At 48.7% G+C, this 19,545-nt stretch overlaps 1 protein-coding gene across 1 annotated transcript in view; it reads left to right on the top strand.

Moving 5' to 3' along the window:
* Window positions 1-19,545, top strand: part of LOC127926284 (glutamate receptor-interacting protein 1-like) — a gene marked incomplete at its 5' end in the record, with an annotated part of 82,574 nt that overhangs the window by 33,288 nt on the left and 29,741 nt on the right. Inside the window, one exon of the mRNA XM_052511683.1 lies at window positions 2,844-2,989. Within this exon, the coding sequence (XP_052367643.1) occupies window positions 2,844-2,989 (146 nt within the window). The remainder of the gene's footprint in view (window positions 1-2,843; window positions 2,990-19,545) is intronic.

Raw genomic sequence — 19,545 nt, forward strand, 5'->3', positions numbered from 1 at the left:
CACACACACACGTTACCAAGGCGACGCTGCAATCTGTTTACCACCAGGGCTCTAACTAATTAACCCACATTCTGTCTCTGCCCTCGTTTTGCCAGGCCTTACGCAACCAACACATATGTTTACCTTGGGCTGCGGCCCAATTGGCACCTATTCCCTATGGGCCCTGGTCAAAACTAGGACACTACATAGAGAATAGGGTTCCATTTGGGATACAGATCTGGTAATTATGCTGAGAGGAAGATGAGAGGAATTGGGTTATGCACTAATCAGTGATTATGATTCTCTCCCCAAAGCAACCGTCCTGTTCTATCTAGGTATTAGTTACCCCTGTCAAGGAGACAGAGACGAGGCACCCAGTCCTGTTCTATCTAGGTATTAGTTACCCCTGTCAAGGAGACAGAGACGAGGCACCCAGTCCTGTTATATCTAGGTATTAGTTACCCCTGTCAAGGAGACAGAGACGAGGCACCCAGTCCTGTTATATCTAGGTATTAGTTACCCCTGTCAAGGAGACAGAGACGAGGCACCCAGTCCTGTTCTATCTAGGTATTAGTTACCCCTGTCAAGGATACAGAGACGAGGCACCCAGTCCTGTTCTATCTAGGTATTAGTTACCCCTGTCAAGGAGACAGAGACGAGGCACCCAGTCCTGTTATATCTAGGTATTAGTTACCCCTGTCAAGGAGACAGAGACGAGGCACCCAGTCCTGTTCTATCTAGGTATTAGTTACCCCTGTCAAGGAGACAGAGACGAGGCACCCAGTCCTGTTCTATCTAGGTATTAGTTACCCCTGTCAAGGAGACAGAGGAGAGGCACCCAGTCCTGTTCTATCTAGGTATTAGTTACCCCTGTCAAGGAGACAGAGGAGAGGCACCCAGTCCTGTTCTATCTAGGTATTAGTTACCCCTGTCAAGGAGACAGAGACGAGGCACCCAGTCCTGTTCTATCTAGGTATTAGTTACCCCTGTCAAGGAGACAGAGACGAGGCACCCAGTCCTGTTATATCTAGGTATTAGTTACCCCTGTCAAGGAGACAGAGACGAGGCACCCAGTCCTGTTATATCTAGGGTTACCCCTGTCAATGAGACAGAGGAGAGGCACCCAGTCCTGTTATATCTAGGTATTAGTTACCCTGTCAAGGAGACAGAGACGAGGCACCCAGTCCTGTTCTATCTAGGTATTAGTTACCCCTGTCAAGGATACAGAGACGAGGCACCCAGTCCTGTTCTATCTAGGTATTAGTTACCCCTGTCAAGGAGACAGAGACGAGGCACCCAGTCCTGTTCTATCTAGGTATTAGTTACCCCTGTCAAGGAGACAGAGACGAGGCACCCAGTCCTGTTCTATCTAGGTATTAGTTACCCCTGTCAAGGAGACAGAGACGAGGCACCCAGTCCTGTTCTATCTAGGTATTAGTTACCCCTGTCAAGGAGACAGAGGAGAGGCACCCAGTCCTGTTCTATCTAGGTATTAGTTACCCCTGTCAAGGAGACAGAGGAGAGGCACCCAGTCCTGTTCTATCTAGGTATTAGTTACCCCTGTCAAGGAGACAGAGACGAGGCACCCAGTCCTGTTCTATCTAGGTATTAGTTACCCCTGTCAAGGAGACGGCACTGGGGAGTTATGATGTGATTCTAGTTTATATTCTGCTGCTCTATTAGAGAAGGTATGTTAATAAAACCTTGTCCTATGCTCTTGTACTAGGGTATTTACAGTAACGATGACCTGGCTTTCAGGTAAATTGGGCAGGTGTTGTCCCTTATACCTTTTAGGATTTAGTGATTTTGGACATTAGTAAAAAAAAATATTTTAAAAAACAACAGAGATTATTGGTCATTTTAATAATGAGTTTCTTTCTCTGGATTACATTGGAATATAAAATGTTGTTCCAGAATGAGGAATGAGGACAACTGAACAGTATTCTGCCTCTGTGTTGTCATGGTGAAGGGAGGGAAGGGAGCAAACTGATGACTGCTTGTACTGCATTCCAAATGGCACCCTATTCCCTATGTAGTGCACTATGTTTGATCAAAACCCTATGTTCCCTGTTAACAGGTCTCTGTGAGTCTGCTGGTCACTTCTAAACCCTGGTCTGTGTGTTCCTCTCCCCAGGACTGGGCCTCTGGAGCTGGGGGACAAGCTGCTGGTCACCTCTAAACCCTGGTCTGTGTGTTCCTCTCCCCAGGACTGGGACTCTGGAGCTGGGGGACAAGCTGCTGGTCACCTCTAAACCCTGGTCTGTGTGTTCCTCTCCCCAGGACTGGGACTCTGGAGCTGGGGGACAAGCTGCTGGTCACCTCTAAACCCTGGTCTGTGTGTTCCTCTCCCCAGGACTGGGACTCTGGAGCTGGGGGACAAGCTGCTGGTCACCTCTAAACCCTGGTCTGTGTGTTCCTCTCCCCAGGACTGGGACTCTGGAGCTGGGGGACAAGCTGCTGGTCACCTCTAAACCCTGGTCTGTGTGTTCCTCTCCCCAGGACTGGGACTCTGGAGCTGGGGGACAAGCTGCTGGTCACCTCTAAACCCTGGTCTGTGTGTTCCTCTCCCCAGGACTGGGACTCTGGAGCTGTGGGACAAGCTGCTGGTCACCTCTAAACCCTGGTCTGTGTGTTCCTCTCCCCAGGACTGGGACTCTGGAGCTGGGGGACAAGCTGCTGGTCACCTCTAAACCCTGGTCTGGGTGTTCCTCTCCACAGGACTGGGACTCTGGAGCTGGGGGACAAGCTGCTGGTCACCTCTAAACCCGGGTCTGTGTGTTCCTCTCCACAGGACTGGGACTCTGGAGCTGGGGGACAAGCTGCTGGTCACCTCTAAACCCTGGTCTGTGTGTTCCTCTCCACAGGACTGGGACTCTGGAGCTGGGGGACAAGCTGCTGGCCATCGATAACATCCGGCTGGACAACTGCTCCATGGAAGACGCTGTTCAGATTCTCCAGCAGTGTGAAGAACTGGTCAAGCTCAAGATCCGCAAGGACGAGGACAACTCAGGTAGTGCGTACACACTGGACACACACACACTCACACACACTGGACACACACACACACGCTGGACACACACACACACTGTTAGTCAAAACCACTGTACCAACCTCACTGTTAGTCAAAACTACTGTACCAACCTCTCTGTTAGTCAAAACCACTGAACCAACTCTCTGTTAGTCAGAACCACTATAACAACCTCTCTGTTAGTCAGAACCACTATAACAACCTCTCTGTTAGTCAAAACCACTGAACCAAGCTCTCTGCTAGTCAAAACCACTGAACCAACCTCTCTGCTAGTCAAAACCACTGAACCAACCTCTCTGTTAGTCAAAACCACTGACCCAACCTCTCTGTTAGTCAAAACCACTGAACCAACCTCTCTGCTAGTCAAAACCACTGAACCAACCTCTCTGTTAGTCAAAACCACTGACCCAACCTCTCTGTTAGTCAAAACCACTGACCCAACCTCTCTGTTAGTCAAAACCACTGAACCAACCTCTCTGTTAGTCAAAACCACTGAACCAACCTCTCTGTTAGTCAAAACCACTGACCCAACCTCTCTGTTAGTCAGAACCACTATACCAACCTCTCTGTTAGTCAGAACCACTGACCCAACCTCTCTGTTAGTCAGAACCACTGAACCAACCTGTCGGTTAGTGAAAACCACTGAACCAACCTCACTGTTAGTCAAAACCACTGACCCAACCTCTCTGTTAGTCAGAACCACTGACCCAACCTCTCTGTTAGTCAGAACCACTGAACCAACCTGTCGGTTAGTGAAAACCACTGACCCAACCTCTCTGTTAGTCAGAACCACTATACCAACCTCTCTGTTAGTCAGAACCACTGACCCAACCTCTCTGTTAGTCAGAACCACTGAACCAACCTCTCTGTTAGTCAAAACCACTGAACCAACCTCTCTGTTAGTCAAAACCACTGACCCAACCTCTCTGTTAGTCAGAACCACTATACCAACCTCTCTGTTAGTCAGAACCACTGACCCAACCTCTCTGTTAGTCAGAACCACTGAACCAACCTGTCGGTTAGTGAAAACCACTGAACCAACCTCACTGTTAGTCAAAACTACTGTACCACCCTCTCTGTTAGTCAAAACCACTGAACCAACCTCTCTGTTAGTCAGAACCACTATAACAACCTCTCTGTTAGTCAGAACCACTATAACAACCTCTCTGTTAGTCAAAACCACTGAACCAACCTCTCTGCTAGTCAAAACCACTGAACCAACCTCTCTGCTAGTCAAAACCACTGAACCAACCTCTCTGTTAGTCAAAACCACTGACCCAACCTCTCTGTTAGTCAAAACCACTGAACCAACCTCTCTGCTAGTCAAAACCACTGAACCAACCTCTCTGTTAGTCAAAACCACTGACCCAACCTCTCTGTTAGTCAAAACCACTGAACCAACCTCTCTGTTAGTCAAAACCACTGACCCAACCTCTATGTTAGGCAGAACCACTATACCAACCTCTCTGTTAGTCAGAACCACTGACCCAACCTCTCTGTTAGTCAGAACCACTGACCCAACCTCTCTGTTAGTCAGAACCACTGAACCAACCTGTCGGTTAGTGAAAACCACTGACCCAACCTCTCTGTTAGTCAAAACCACTGACCCAACCTCTCTGTTAGTCAAAACCACTGAACCAACCTCTCTGTTAGTCAAAACCACTGAACCAACCTCTCTGTTAGTCAAAACCACTGACCCAACCTCTCTGTTAGTCAAAACCACTGACCCAACCTCTCTGTTAGTCAAAACCACTGTCCTTGTTAGATATAATTCACCTGACCAGGCCTGTCATACCTAAAACAGAGCGTGTGAGTTAGCCCTCACTCCAACCCATCTCTACAGCCCTAGGATATCATTATCAATACACATGTTCCTTCTATTTCCAGGAAATGGAATTACATTCATCATTTATCAAAAATAGCGACAGAAATGTAAAAAACAAATGTGGCTTCAATTGCGAGTTGGAGTTGATGAGGTCAGTATGATGCCTCAATGATTGATTCCTCCCAGTCTACTGACTGAATGATGGAGTTGATGAGGTCAGTATGAAGTCTGACAGAACAGCACATGGTTGATTCATTCCTCCCAGTCTCACTGACTGAATGATGGAGTTGATGAGGTCAGTATGAAGTCTGACAGAACAGCACATGGTTGATTCATTCCTCCCAGTCTCACTGACTGAATGATGGAGTTGATGAGGTCAGTATGAAGTCTGACAGGACAGCACATGGTTGATTCATTCCTCCCAGTCTCACTGACTGAATGATGGAGTTGATGAGGTCAGTATGATGTCTGACAGGACAGCACATGGTTGATTCATTCCTCCCAGTCTCACTGACTGAATGATGGAGTTGTTGAGGTCAGTATGAAGTCTGACAGAACAGCACATGGTTGATTCATTCCTCCCAGTCTCACTGACTGAATGATGGAGTTGTTGAGGTCAGTATGAAGTCTGACAGGACAGCACATGGTTGATTCATTCCTCCCAGTCTCACTGACTGAATGATGGAGTTGATGAGGTCAGTATGAAGTCTGACAGAACAGCACATGGTTGATTCATTCCTCCCAGTCTCACTGACTGAATGATGGAGTTGATGAGGTCAGTATGATGCCTGACAGGACAGCACATGGTTGATTCATTCCTCCCAGTCTCACTGACTGAATGATGGAGTTGATGAGGTCAGTATGATGCCTGACAGAACAGCACATGGTTGATTCATTCCTCCCAGTCTCACTGACTGAATGATGGAGTTGATGAGGTCAGTATGATGTCTGACAGAACAGCACATGATTGATTCATTCCTCCCAGTCTCACTGACTGAATGATGGAGTTGATGAGGTCAGTATGATGTCTGACAGAACAGCACATGATTGATTCATTCCTCCCAGTCTCACTGACTGAATGATGGAGTTGATGAGGTCAGTATGACGTCTGACAGAACAGCACATGGTTGATTCATTCCTCCCAGTCTCACTGACTGAATGATGGAGTTGTTGAGGTCAGTATGAAGTCTGACAGGACAGCACATGGTTGATTCATTCCTCCCAGTCTCACTGACTGAATGATGGAGTTGTTGAGGTCAGTATGATGCCTGACAGGACAGCACATGGTTGATTCATTCCTCCCAGTCTCACTGACTGAATGATGGAGTTGTTGAGGTCAGTATGAAGTCTGACAGAACAGCACATGGTTGATTCATTCCTCCCAGTCTCACTGACTGAATGATGGAGTTGATGAGGTCAGTATGAAGTCTGACAGAACAGCACATGGTTGATTCATTCCTCCCAGTCTCACTGACTGAATGATGGAGTTGATGAGGTCAGTATGATGTCTGACAGAACAGCACATGATTGATTCATTCCTCCCAGTCTCACTGACTGAATGATGGAGTTGATGAGGTCAGTATGACGTCTGACAGAACAGCACATGGAGACAGAGCCAAGCCCCTATGGGCTTGACAGATACTAATTAAGAATGAGTAGAATTTTAAATGTAGAATTAGAACTACAACAGAATGTCTGGGTTTACACAGACAGACCAAATCTCTTTTTTTTTTCCTTCTCACTAATTTGTCTTTTGACCAATCAGATCAGAGCTGAAAAATTATTTTATGTGAAAAGATCTGATGGGATTGGTCAAAAGACGGACCTTCCAAAATAATTGGGCTTCCTGTGTAAACCCAGCCCACTGGAGATTACACAGTCCTGCCCACCACACCGTTTCCTGAAAGAGTATTCTCAGTTCCCCTTAACCTATTGCAATGCAGCAGGAGACCCCACCACGGCCAATCATCACAGAGCTATTACTCTGTACGCATATTAGGCTTAGATTAGTTTAATTGGAACAAATGAAACGCTTTGTTTGTTCAATCAGACCATTTAACAACCAACGCGTCCCCACGGCGACGTGATGAACCAATCGGCTCACAGAGGGGGTGGGGGGGGATTCAAACTGACATCAGACATCCATGTTTTCTGATTCATCTGTTTCCATGTCTCTCAAATGGCCCCTATTCCCTATAGGCCCTGGTCAAAAGTAGTGCACTAGAAAGGGGAAAAGGGGGTGTAATTTGGGATGCGCACTATGTGTCTAGTGTCTGTTTGGTTCCGTTAGTTATTTGTTTGAACGAGGAACTAAATATTTCTAATTGAAGTTGTAATGAAACAGAGATAATCAGGTTCCAGGACTCACTTCACTGTTATTACTAATGTAGTCAGAGTGTTTAAACAACACACACACACACACATACACACACACACACACACACACACACACACACACACACACACACACACACACACACACACACACACACACACACACACACCATTTAAACAACACTTCCCATATTAATATGTTGCAGGCAGAGTGTATCTGTCACTTTAGCTACAGGCTCCTCCCACCACCCATAGTCACTGGGAGGAGAGTTAAGGGTTTCTCCTCCTGGCTCCTCCCACCACCCATAGTCACTGGGAGGAGAGTTAAGGGTTTCTCCTCTGGCTCCTCCCACCACCCATAGTCACTGGGAGGAGAGTAAAGGGTTTCTCCTGCAGGCTCCTCCCACCACCCATAGTCACTGGGAGGAGAGTTAAGGGTTTCTCCTCTGGCTCCTCCCACCACCCATAGTCACTGGGGGAGAGTAAAGGGTTTCTCCTCCTGGCTCCTCCCACCACCCATAGTCACTGGGAGGAGAGTAAAGGGTTTCTCCTCCTGGCTCCTCCCACCACCCATAGTCACTGGGAGGAGAGTTAAGGGTTTCTCCTCTGGCTCCTCCCACCACCCATAGTCACTGGGAGGAGAGTTAAGGGTTCTCCTCCTGGCTCCTCCCACCACCCATAGTCACTGGGAGGAGAGTTAAGGGGTTCTCCTCTGGCTCCTCCCACCACCCATAGTCACTGGGAGGAGAGTTAAGGGTTTCTCCTCCTGGCTCCTCCCACCACCCAAAGTCACTGGGAGGAGAGTTAAGGGTTTCTCCTCTGGCTCCTCCCACCACCCATAGTCACTGGGAGGAGAGTTAAGGGGTTCTCCTCTGGCTCCTCCCACCACCCATAGTCACTGGGAGGAGAGTAAAGGGTTTCTCCTCTGGCTCCTCCCACCACCCATAGTCACTGGGAGGAGAGTTAAGGGGTTCTCCTCTGGCTCCTCCCACCACCCATAGTCACTGGGAGGAGAGTAAAGGGTTTCTCCTCTGGCTCCTCCCACCACCCATAGTCACTGGGAGGAGAGTTAAGGGTTTCTCCTCCTGGCTCCTCCCACCACCCATAGTCACTGGGAGGAGAGTTAAGGGTTTCTCCTCCTGGCTCCTCCCACCACCCATAGTCACTGGGAGGAGAGTTAAGGGGTTCTCCTCCTGGCTCCTCCCACCACCCATAGTCACTGGGAGGAGAGTTAAGGGTTTCTCCTCCTGGCTCCTCCCACCACCCATAGTCACTGGGAGGAGAGTTAAGGGTTTCTCCTCCTGGCTCCTCCCACCACCCATAGTCACTGGGAGGAGAGTTAAGGGGTTCTCCTCCTGGCTCCTCCCACCACCCATAGTCACTGGGAGGAGAGTTAAGGGTTCTCCTCTGGCTCCTCCCACCACCCATAGTCACTGGGAGGAGAGTTAAGGGGTTCTCCTCTGGCTCCTCCCACCACCCATAGTCACTGGGAGGAGAGTTAAGGGTTTCTCCTCTGGCTCCTCCCACCACCCATAGTCACTGGGAGGAGAGTTAAGGGGTTCTCCTCTGGCTCCTCCCACCACCCATAGTCACTGGGAGGAGAGTTAAGGGTTCTCCTCCAGGCTCCTCCCACCACCCATAGTCACTGGGAGGAGAGTTAAGGGTTTCTCCTCCTGGCTCCTCCCACCACCCATAGTCACTGGGAGGAGAGTTAAGGGTTCTCCTCCAGGCTCCTCCCACCACCCATAGTCACTGGGAGGAGAGTTAAGGGTTTCTCCTCCTGGCTCCTCCCACCACCCATAGTCACTGGGAGGAGAGTTAAGGGGTTCTCCTCCTGGCTCCTCCCACCACCCATAGTCACTGGGAGGAGAGTTAAGTGTTTCTCCTCCTGGCTCCTCCCACCACCCATAGTCACTGGGAGGAGAGTTAAGGGTTTCTCCTCTGGCTCCTCCCACCACCCATAGTCACTGGGAGGAGAGTTAAGGGGTTCTCCTCCTGGCTCCTCCCACCACCCATAGTCACTGGGAGGAGAGTTAAGGGGTTCTCCTCTGGCTCCTCCCAAATAAAGGGTTTCTCCTCTAGCTCCTCCCACCACCCATAGTCACTGGGTGGAGAGTTAGGGTTTCTCCTCTAGCTCCTCCCACCACCCATAGTCACTGGGAGGAGAGTTAAGGGTTTCTCCTCTGGCTCCTCCCACCACCCATAGTCACTGGGAGGAGAGTTAAGGGTTTCTCCTCCTGGCTCCTCCCACCACCCATAGTCACTGGGAGGAGAGTAAAGGGTTCTCCTCCTGGCTCCTCCCACCACCCATAGTCACTGGGAGGAGAGTTAAGGGGTTCTCCTCCTGGCTCCTCCCACCACCCATAGTCACTGGGAGGAGAGTTAAGGGGTTCTCCTCCTGGCTCCTCCCACCACCCATAGTCACTGGGAGGAGAGTTAAGGGTTTCTCCTCCTGGCTCCTCCCACCACCCATAGTCACTGGGAGGAGAGTTAAGGGTTTCTCCTCTGGCTCCTCCCACCACCCATAGTCACTGGGAGGAGAGTTAAGGGTTTCTCCTCCTGGCTCCTCCCACCACCCATAGTCACTGGGAGGAGAGTTAAGGGGTTCTCCTCCTGGCTCCTCCCACCACCCATAGACACTGGGAGGAGAGTTAAGGGTTTCTCCTCCTGGCTCCTCCCACCACCCATAGTCACTGGGAGGAGAGTTAAGGGTTCTCCTCCCACCACCCATAGTCACTGGGAGGAGAGTTAAGGGTTTCTCCTCTAGCTCCTCCCACCACCCATAGTCACTGGGAGGAGAGTTAAGGGTTTCTCCTCCTGGCTCCTCCCACCACCCATAGTCACTGGGAGGAGAGTTAAGGGTTCTCCTCCCACCACCCATAGTCACTGGGAGGAGAGTTAAGGGTTTCTCCTCTAGCTCCTCCCACCACCCATAGTCACTGGGAGGAGAGTTAAGGGGTTCTCCTCTGGCTCCTCCCAAATAAAGGGTTTCTCCTCTAGCTACTCCCACCACCCATAGTCACTGGGTGGAGAGTTAAGGGTTTCTCCTCTGGCTCCTCCCACCACCCATAGTCACTGGGAGGAGAGTTAAGGGGTTCTCCTCTGGCTCCTCCCACCACCCATAGTCACTGGGAGGAGAGTTAAGGGTTTCTCCTCCTGGCTCCTCCCACCACCCATAGTCACTGGGAGGAGAGTTAAGGGTTTCTCCTCCTGGCTCCTCCCACCACCCATAGTCACTGGGAGGAGAGTTAAGGGTTTCTCCTCTGGCTCCTCCCACCACCCATAGTCACTGGGAGGAGAGTAAGGGTTTCTCCTCTGGCTCCTCCCACCACCCATAGTCACTGGGAGGAGAGTTAAGGGTTTCTCCTCTGGCTCCTCCCACCACCCATAGTCACTGGGAGGAGAGTTAAGGGGTTCTCCTCCTGGCTCCCCTCATTCCAGGCTTGGCCGGTGTAGGCCGTCATTGTAAAACAGAATTAAACTTAAACTGACTTGCCTAGTTAAATAAATGTTAAATAAAATATCCAAATGAAATCCTACTAAATGATAATGAATAAGAGATCAGATCCTGGTTCAGCACTCGTACTCTGAGATGCTTTGAGGAAACAGGCCTGGTCGGCTTTCAACAGAGGAAACATCTTCATGTGTTTTATTAACCAATATTCAACTCTCTCCCAAGTAGCGGTGAAAAACATGAAGTAGTTAAACCAAGTAGGGATTGTAGATTCGTTCTACATTATTCAGACGCTCAGCCGGTTCTTCTTCCTCAGAGAGTCTCCAGCTCTCAGCAGCTGCTCTGATCTGATCTGTATGTGTGAGGAAACTGTAGCGTAGACCCTCTGATCTGTATGTGTGAGGAAACTGTAGCGTAGACCCTCTGATCTGTATGTGTGAGGAAACTGTAGCGTAGACCCTCTGATCTGATCTGTATGTGTGAGGAAACTGTAGCGTAGACCCTCTGATCTGTATGTGTGAGGAAACTGTAGCGTAGACCCTCTGATCTGATCTGTATGTGTGAGGAAACTGTAGCGTAGACCCTCTGATCTGATCTGTATGTGTGAGGAAACTGTAGCGTAGACCCTCTGATCTGATCTGTATGTGTGAGGAAACTGTAGCGTAGACCCTCTGATCTGATCTGTATGTGTGAGGAAACTGTAGCGTAGACCCTCTGATCTGATCTGTATGTGTGAGGAAACTGTAGCGTAGACCCTCTAATCTGATCTGTATGTGTGAGGAAACTGTAGCGTAGACCCTCTGATCTGATCTGTATGTGTGAGGAAACTGTAGCGTAGACCCTCTAATCTGATCTGTATGTGTGAGGAAACTGTAGCGTAGACCCTCTGATCTGATCTGTATGTGTGAGGAAACTGTAGTGTAGACCCTCTGATCTGATCTGTATGTGTGAGGAAACTGTAGTGTAGACCCTCTGATCTGTATGTGTGAGGAATCTGTAGCGTAGACCCTCTGATCTGATCTGTATGTGTGAGGAAACTGTAGCGTAGACCCTCTGATCTGTATGTGTGAGGAAACTGTAGCGTAGACCCTCTGATCTGATCTGTATGTGTGAGGAAACTGTAGCGTAGACCCTCTAATCTGATCTGTATGTGTGAGGAAACTTTAGCGTTGACCCTCTAATCTGATCTGTATGTGTGAGGAAACTGTAGCGTAGACCCTCTGATCTGATCTGTATGTGTGAGGAAACTGTAGTGTAGACCCTCTGATCTGATCTGTATGTGTGAGGAAACTGTAGCGTAGACCCTCTGATCTGATCTGTATGTGTGAGGAAACTGTAGCGTAGACCCTCTGATCTGATCTGTATGTGTGAGGAAACTGTAGCGTAGACCCTCTGATCTGATCTGTATGTGTGAGGAAACTGTAGCGTAGACCCTCTGATCTGATCTGTATGTGTGAGGAAACTGTAGTGTAGACCCTCTGATCTGTATGTGTGAGGAATCTGTAGCGTAGACCCTCTGATCTGATCTGTATGTGTGAGGAAACTGTAGCGTAGACCCTCTGATCTGATCTGTATGTGTGAGGAAACTGTAGCGTAGACCCTCTGATCTGTATGTGTGAGGAAACTGTAGCGTAGACCCTCTGATCTGTATGTGTGAGGAAACTGTAGCGTAGACCCTCTGATCTGTATGTGTGAGGAAACTGTAGCGTAGACCCTCTGATCTGATCTGTATGTGTGAGGAAACTGTAGCGTAGACCCTCTGATCTGTATGTGTGAGGAAACTGTAACCCTCTGAGTTCCTGGTCTGATGGAGAGGAACTCACGGCTACAGTCCGTCTAAAGTGGGATGCCCTCTCAACACGGAGAGATAGTTCTCCACTCCCTCTCTATCTAGGTCCTCTCTCTCTCTCTCTCTCTCTCTCTCTCTCTCTCTCTCTCTCTCTCTCTCTAGGTCCTCTCTCTCTCTCTCTCTCTCTCTCTCTCTCTCTCTCTCTCTCTCTCTCTCTCTCTAGGTCCTCTCTCTCTCTTTTGGTCCTCTCACTCTCTCTAGGTCCTCCCTCTCTCTCTCGGTCCTTCCTCTCGCTCTCTATGTCCCCTCTCTCTCTCTAGGTCCTCACCCTCTAGGTCCTCTCTCTCTCTAGGTCCTCTCACTCTCTCTAGGTCCTCCCTGTCCTAGCTCTACACTGTTATCTAGCTCTACACTGTTATCTAGCTCTACACTGTTATCTAGCTCTATACTGTTATCTAGCTCCACACTGTTATCTAGCTCTACTCTGTTATCTAGCTCTACACTGTTATCTAGCTCTACACTGTTATCTAGCTCTACACTGTTATCTAGCTTGGAGCTATTATCTAGCTTGGAGCTGTTATCTAGCTCCACACTGTTATCTCGCTTGGAGCTGTTATCTAGCTTGGAGCTGTTATCTAGCTCCACACTGTTATCTAGCATGGAGCTGTTATCTAGCTTGGAGCTGTTATCTAGCTTGGAGCTGTTATCTAGCTTGGAGCTGTTATCTATCTCTACACTGTTATCTAGCTTGGAGCTGTTATCTAGCTCTACTCTGTTATCTAGCATGGAGCTGTTATCTAGCTTGGAGCTGTTATCTAGCTCCACACTGTTATCTAGCATGGAGCTGTTATCTAGCTTGGAGCTGTTATCTATCTCTACACTGTTATCTAGCTTGGAGCTGTTATCTATCTCCACACGGTTATCTAGCTTGGAGCTGTTATCTAGCTTGGAGCTGTTATCTAGCTTGGAGCTGTTATCTAGCTCCACACTGTTATCTAGCATTGAGCTGTTATCTAGCTTGGAGCTGTTATCTAGCTTGGAGCTGTTATCTAGCTTGGAGCTGTTATCTAGCTTGGAGCTGTTATCTAGCTTGGAGCTGTTATCTAGCACCACACTGTTATCTAGCATGGAGCTGTTATATAGCTTGGAGCTGTTATCTATCTCTACACTGTTATCTAGCTTGGAGCTGTTATCTAGCTTGGAGCTGTTATCTAGCTTGGAGCTGTTATCTAGCTTGGAGCTGTTATCTAGCACCACACTGTTATCTAGCATGGAGCTGTTATCTATCTCTACACTGTTATATATCTCTACACTGTCATCTAGCTTTGAGCTGTTATCTATCTCTACACTGTTATATATCTCTACACTGTCATCTAGCTTTGAGCTGTTATCTATCTCTACACTGTTATCTATCTCTACACTGTTATCTAGCTTGGAGCTGTTATCTAGCTTGGAGCTGTTATCTATCTCTACACTGTTATCTATCTCCATGCTGTCGTACAGTGAGCTGTTATCTATCTCCATGCTGTCGTACAGTGAGCTGTTATCTATCTCCATGCTGTCGTACAGTGAGCTGTTATCTATCTCCATGCTGTCGTACAGTGAGCTGTTATCTATCTCCATGCTGTCGTACAGTGAGCTGTTATCTATCTCCATGCTGTCGTACAGTGAGCTGTTATCTATCTCCATGCTGTCGTACAGTGAGCTGTTATCTATCTCCATGCTGTCGTACAGTGAGCTGTTATCTATCTCCATGCTGTCGTACAGTGAGCTGTTATCTATCTCCATGCTGTCGTACAGTGAGCTGTTATCTATCTCCATGCTGTCGTACAGTGAGCTGTTATCTATCTCCATGCTGTCGTACAGTGAGCTGTTATCTATCTCCATGCTGTCGTACAGTGAGCTGTTATCTATCTCCATGCTGTCGTACAGTGAGCTGTTATCTATCTCCATGCTGTCGTACAGTGAGCTGTTATCTATCTCCATGCTGTCGTACAGTGAGCTGTTATCTATCTCCATGCTGTCGTACAGTGAGCTGTTATCTATCTCCATGCTGTCGTACAGTGAGCTGTTATCTATCTCCATGCTGTCGTACAGTGAGCTGTTATCTATCTCCATGCTGTCGTACAGTGAGCTGTTATCTATCTCCATGCTGTCGTACAGTGAGCTGTTATCTATCTCCATGCTGTCGTACAGTGAGCTGTTATCTATCTCCATGCTGTCGTACAGTGAGCTGTTATCTATCTCCATGCTGTCGTACAGTGAGCTGTTATCTATCTCCATGCTGTCGTACAGTGAGCTGTTATCTATCTCCATGCTGTCGTACAGTGAGCTGTTATCTATCTCCATGCTGTCGTACAGTGAGCTGTTATCTATCTCCATGCTGTCGTACAGTGAGCTGTTATCTATCTCCATGCTGTCGTACAGTGAGCTGTTATCTATCTCCATGCTGTCGTACAGTGAGCTGTTATCTATCTCCATGCTGTCGTACAGTGAGCTCCAAAAGGACCCTTGTTGTTGTTCTGGCACTTTGTATTTGAAATGAGACAATGACTACGAGGTTGAATGACTTTCTCATCGTTATTTCAAGATTCATTCAAGACTGTCCGTAACCATGGTAACATCCACATGAATGTAGAAGTGTTTAGGCAACATATTCTATTCTTATTTATACAATTAAAGTGACTCCAAAAAATGACACAATGCATTTATTTACCATTCATTTATACTGGGCACAAAATAATCTGAAACACAACCAAAACAAACAGCAAATGCATCCAACCAATTTGAGGCACAAGCTTGATGTTGTCGTTGCTATGGATACGGGACTAAACGCTTCACTTTTTACTACTTCCGTTAATAGTGAAATTGTCCCGATACTTTTGGTCCCTTAAAATGGGGGGATTATGTACAAAAAATGCTGTAATTTCTAAATGGTTCTAACCCTATATGGTCTATGGTCTTAACCCTGGTCTTAACCCTGGCCCTAACCCTGACCCTAACCCTGGCCCTAACCCTGGTCTTAACCCTGGTCCTAACCCTATATGGTCTATGGTCTTAACCCTGGTCTTAACCCTGGTCTTAACCCTGGTCCTAACCCAGCCCTAACCCTGGTCCTAATCCTGGTCTTAACCCTGGTCCTAACCCTGGCCCTAACCCTGGTCTTAACCCTGGTCCTAACCCTATATGGTCTATGGTCTTAACCCTGGTCTTAACCCTGGCCTTAACCCTGGTCTAACCCTGGGAGGAGAGTTAAGGGGTTCTCCTCCTGGCTCCTCCCACCACCCATAGTCACTGGGAGGAGAGTTAAGGGGTTCTCCTCCTGGCTCCTCCCACCACCCATAGTCACTGGGAGGAGAGTTAAGGGTTTCTCCTCTGGCTCCTCCCACCACCCATAGTCACTGGGAGGAGAGTTAAGGGGTTCTCCTCCTGGCTCCTCCCACCACCCATAGTCACTGGGAGGAGAGTTAAGGGTTTCTCCTCCTGGCTCCTCCCACCACCCATAGTCACTGGGAGGAGAGTTAAGGGTTTCTCCTCCTGGCTCCTCCCACCACCCATAGTCACTGGGAGGAGAGTTAAGGGGTTCTCCTCCTGGCTCCTCCCACCACCCATAGTCACTGGGAGGAGAGTTAAGGGGTTCTCCTCCTGGCTCCTCCCACCACCCATAGTCACTGGGAGGAGAGTTAAGGGTTTCTCCTCCTGGCTCCTCCCACCACCCATAGTCACTGGGAGGAGAGTTAAGGGGTTCTCCTCTGGCTCCTCCCACCACCCATAGTCACTGGGAGGAGAGTTAAGGGGTTCTCCTCCTGGCTCCTCCCACCACCCATAGTCACTGGGAGGAGAGTTAAGGGGTTCTCCTCCTGGCTCCTCCCACCACCCATAGTCACTGGGAGGAGAGTTAAGGGTTTCTCCTCTGGCTCCTCCCACCACCCATAGTCACTGGGAGGAGAGTTAAGGGTTTCTCCTCCTGGCTCCTCCCACCACCCATAGTCACTGGGAGGAGAGTTAAGGGTTTCTCCTCCTGGCTCCTCCCACCACCCATAGTCACTGGGAGGAGAGTTAAGGGTTTCTCCTCCTGGCTCCTCCCACCACCCATAGTCACTGGGAGGAGAGTAAGGGGTTCTCCTCTGGCTCCTCCCACCACCCATAGTCACTGGGAGGAGAGTTAAGGGTTCTCCTCCTGGCTCCTCCCACCACCCATAGTCACTGGGAGGAGAGTTAAGGGTTTCTCCTCTGGCTCCTCCCACCACCCATAGTCACTGGGAGGAGAGTTAAGGGTTTCTCCTCCTGGCTCCTCCCACCACCCATAGTCACTGGGAGGAGAGTTAAGGGTTTCTCCTCTGGCTCCTCCCACCACCCATAGTCACTGGGAGGAGAGTTAAGGGTTTCTCCTCCTGGCTCCTCCCACCACCCAAAGTCACTGGGAGGAGAGTTAAGGGGTTCTCCTCTGGCTCCTCCCACCACCCATAGTCACTGGGATGAGAGTTAAGGGTTTCTCCTCCTGGCTCCTCCCACCACCCACAGTCACTGGGAGGAGAGTTAAGGGTTTCTCCTCCTGGCTCCTCCCACCACCCATAGTCACTGGGAGGAGAGTTAAGGGGTTCTCCTCTGGCTCCTCCCACCACCCATAGTCACTGGGAGGAGAGTTAAGGGGTTCTCCTCTGGCTCCTCCCACCACCCATAGTCACTGGGAGGAGAGTTAAGGGGTTCTCCTCTGGCTCCTCCCACCACCCATAGTCACTGGGATGAGAGTTAAGGGTTTCTCCTCCTGGCTCCTCCCACCACCCATAGTCACTGGGATGAGAGTTAAGGGGTTCTCCTCTGGCTCCCCTCATTCCAGGCTTGGCCGGTGTAGGCCGTCATTGTAAAACAGAATTAAACTTAAACTGACTTGCCTAGTTAAATAAATGTTAAATAAAATATCCAAATGAAATCCTACTAAATGATAATGAATAAGAGATCAGATCCTGGTTCAGCACTCGTACTCTGAGATGCTTTGAGGAAACAGGCCTGGTCGGCTTTTAACAGAGGAAACATCTTCACGTGTTTTATTAACCAATATTCAACTCTCCAAGTAGCGGTGAAAAACATGAAGTAGTTAAACCAAGTAGGGATTGTAGATTCGTTCTACATTATTCAGATGCTCAGCCGGTTCTTCTTCCTCAGAGAGTCTCCAGCTCTCAGCAGCTGCTCTGATCTGATCTGTATGTGTGAGGAAACTGTAGCGTAGACCCTCTGATCTGTATGTGTGAGGAAACTGTAGCGTAGACCCTCTGATCTGTATGTGTGAGGAAACTGTAGCGTAGACCCTCTGATCTGATCTGTATGTGTGAGGAAACTGTAGCGTAGACCCTCTGATCTGATCTGTATGTGTGAGGAAACTGTAGCGTAGACCCTCTAATCTGATCTGTATGTGTGAGGAAACTGTAGCGTAGACCCTCTAATCTGATCTGTATGTGTGAGGAAACTGTAGCGTAGACCCTCTGATCTGATCTGTATGTGTGAGGAAACTGTAGCGTAGACCCTCTGATCTGATCTGTATGTGTGAGGAAACTGTAGCGTAGACCCTCTGATCTGATCTGTATGTGTGAGGAAACTGTAGCGTAGACCCTCTGATCTGATCTGTATGTGTGAGGAAACTGTAGCGTAGACCCTCTAATCTGATCTGTATGTGTGAGGAAACTGTAGCGTAGACCCTCTGATCTGATCTGTATGTGTGAGGAAACTGTAGCGTAGACCCTCTGATCTGATCTGTATGTGTGAGGAAACTGTAGCGTAGACCCTCTGATCTGATCTGTATGTGTGAGGAAACTGTAGCGTAGACCCTCTGATCTGATCTGTATGTGTGAGGAAACTGTAGCGTAGACCCTCTGATCTGATCTGTATGTGTGAGGAAACTGTAGCGTAGACCCTCTGATCTGTATGTGTGAGGAAACTGTAACCCTCTGAGTTCCTGGTCTGATGGAGAGGAACTCACAGCTGGGCTACAGTCCGTCTAAAGTGGGATGCCCTCCTAACACGGAGAGATAGTTCTCCACTCCCTCTCTATCTAGGTCCTCTCTCTCTCTCTCTCTCTCTCTCTCTCTCTCTCTCTCTAGGTCTCTCTCTCTCTCTAGGTCCTTCCCCCTCTCTCTCTCTCTCTCTCTCTCTCTCTCTAGGTCCTTCCCCTCTCTCTCTCTCTCTAGGTCCTTCCCCTCTCTCTCTCTCTCTCTCTCTCTCTCTCTCTCTCTCTCTCTCTCTCTAGGTCCTCTCTCTCTCTAGGTCCTTCCTCTCTCTCTCTCTCTCTCTCTCTCTCTCTCTCTCTCTCTCTCTCTCTAGGTCCTCTCTCTCTCTTTTGGTCCTCTCACTCTCTCTAGGTCCTCCCTCTCTCTCTCTCTCTCTCTCTCTAGGTCCTCTCTCTCTCTCTAGGTCCTTCTCTCTCTCTCTCTCTCTCTCTCTCTCTCTCTCTCTTTCTCTCTCTAGGTCCTCTCTCTCTCTTTTGGTCCTCTCACTCTCTCTAGGTCCTCCCTCTCTCTCTCGGTCCTTCCTCTCGCTCTCTATGTCCCCTCTCTCTCTCTAGGTCCTCTCCCTCTCTCTAGGTCCTTCCTCTCTCTCTAGGTCCTCTCTCTCTCTTTTGGTCCTCTCACTCTCTCTAGGTCCTCCCTGTCCTAGCTCTACACTGTTATCTATCTCTACACTGTTATCTATCTCTACACTGTTATCTATCTCTACACTGTTATCTATCTCTACACTGTTATCTATCTCTACACTGTTATCTATCTCTACACTGTTATCTATCTCTACACTGTTATCTATCTCTACACTGTTATCTATCTCTACACTGTTATCTAGCTTGGAGCTGTTATCTAGCTTGGAGCTGTTATCTATCTCTACACTGTTATCTAGCTTGGAGCTGTTATCTAGCACCACACTGTTATCTAGCATGGAGCTGTTATATAGCTTGGAGCTGTTATCTATCTCTACACTGTTATCTAGCTTGGAGCTGTTATCTAGCACCACACTGTTATCTAGCATGGAGCTGTTATATAGCTTGGAGCTGTTATCTATCTCTACACTGTTATCTAGCTTGGAGCTGTTATCTAGCTTGGAGCTGTTATCTAGCTTGGAGCTGTTATCTAGCTCCACACTGTTATCTA

The sequence above is a fragment of the Oncorhynchus keta genome, unplaced genomic scaffold, assembly GCF_023373465.1.
Source record: "Oncorhynchus keta strain PuntledgeMale-10-30-2019 unplaced genomic scaffold, Oket_V2 Un_contig_7309_pilon_pilon, whole genome shotgun sequence".
Classification (NCBI taxonomy): Eukaryota; Metazoa; Chordata; class Actinopteri; order Salmoniformes; family Salmonidae; genus Oncorhynchus; species Oncorhynchus keta.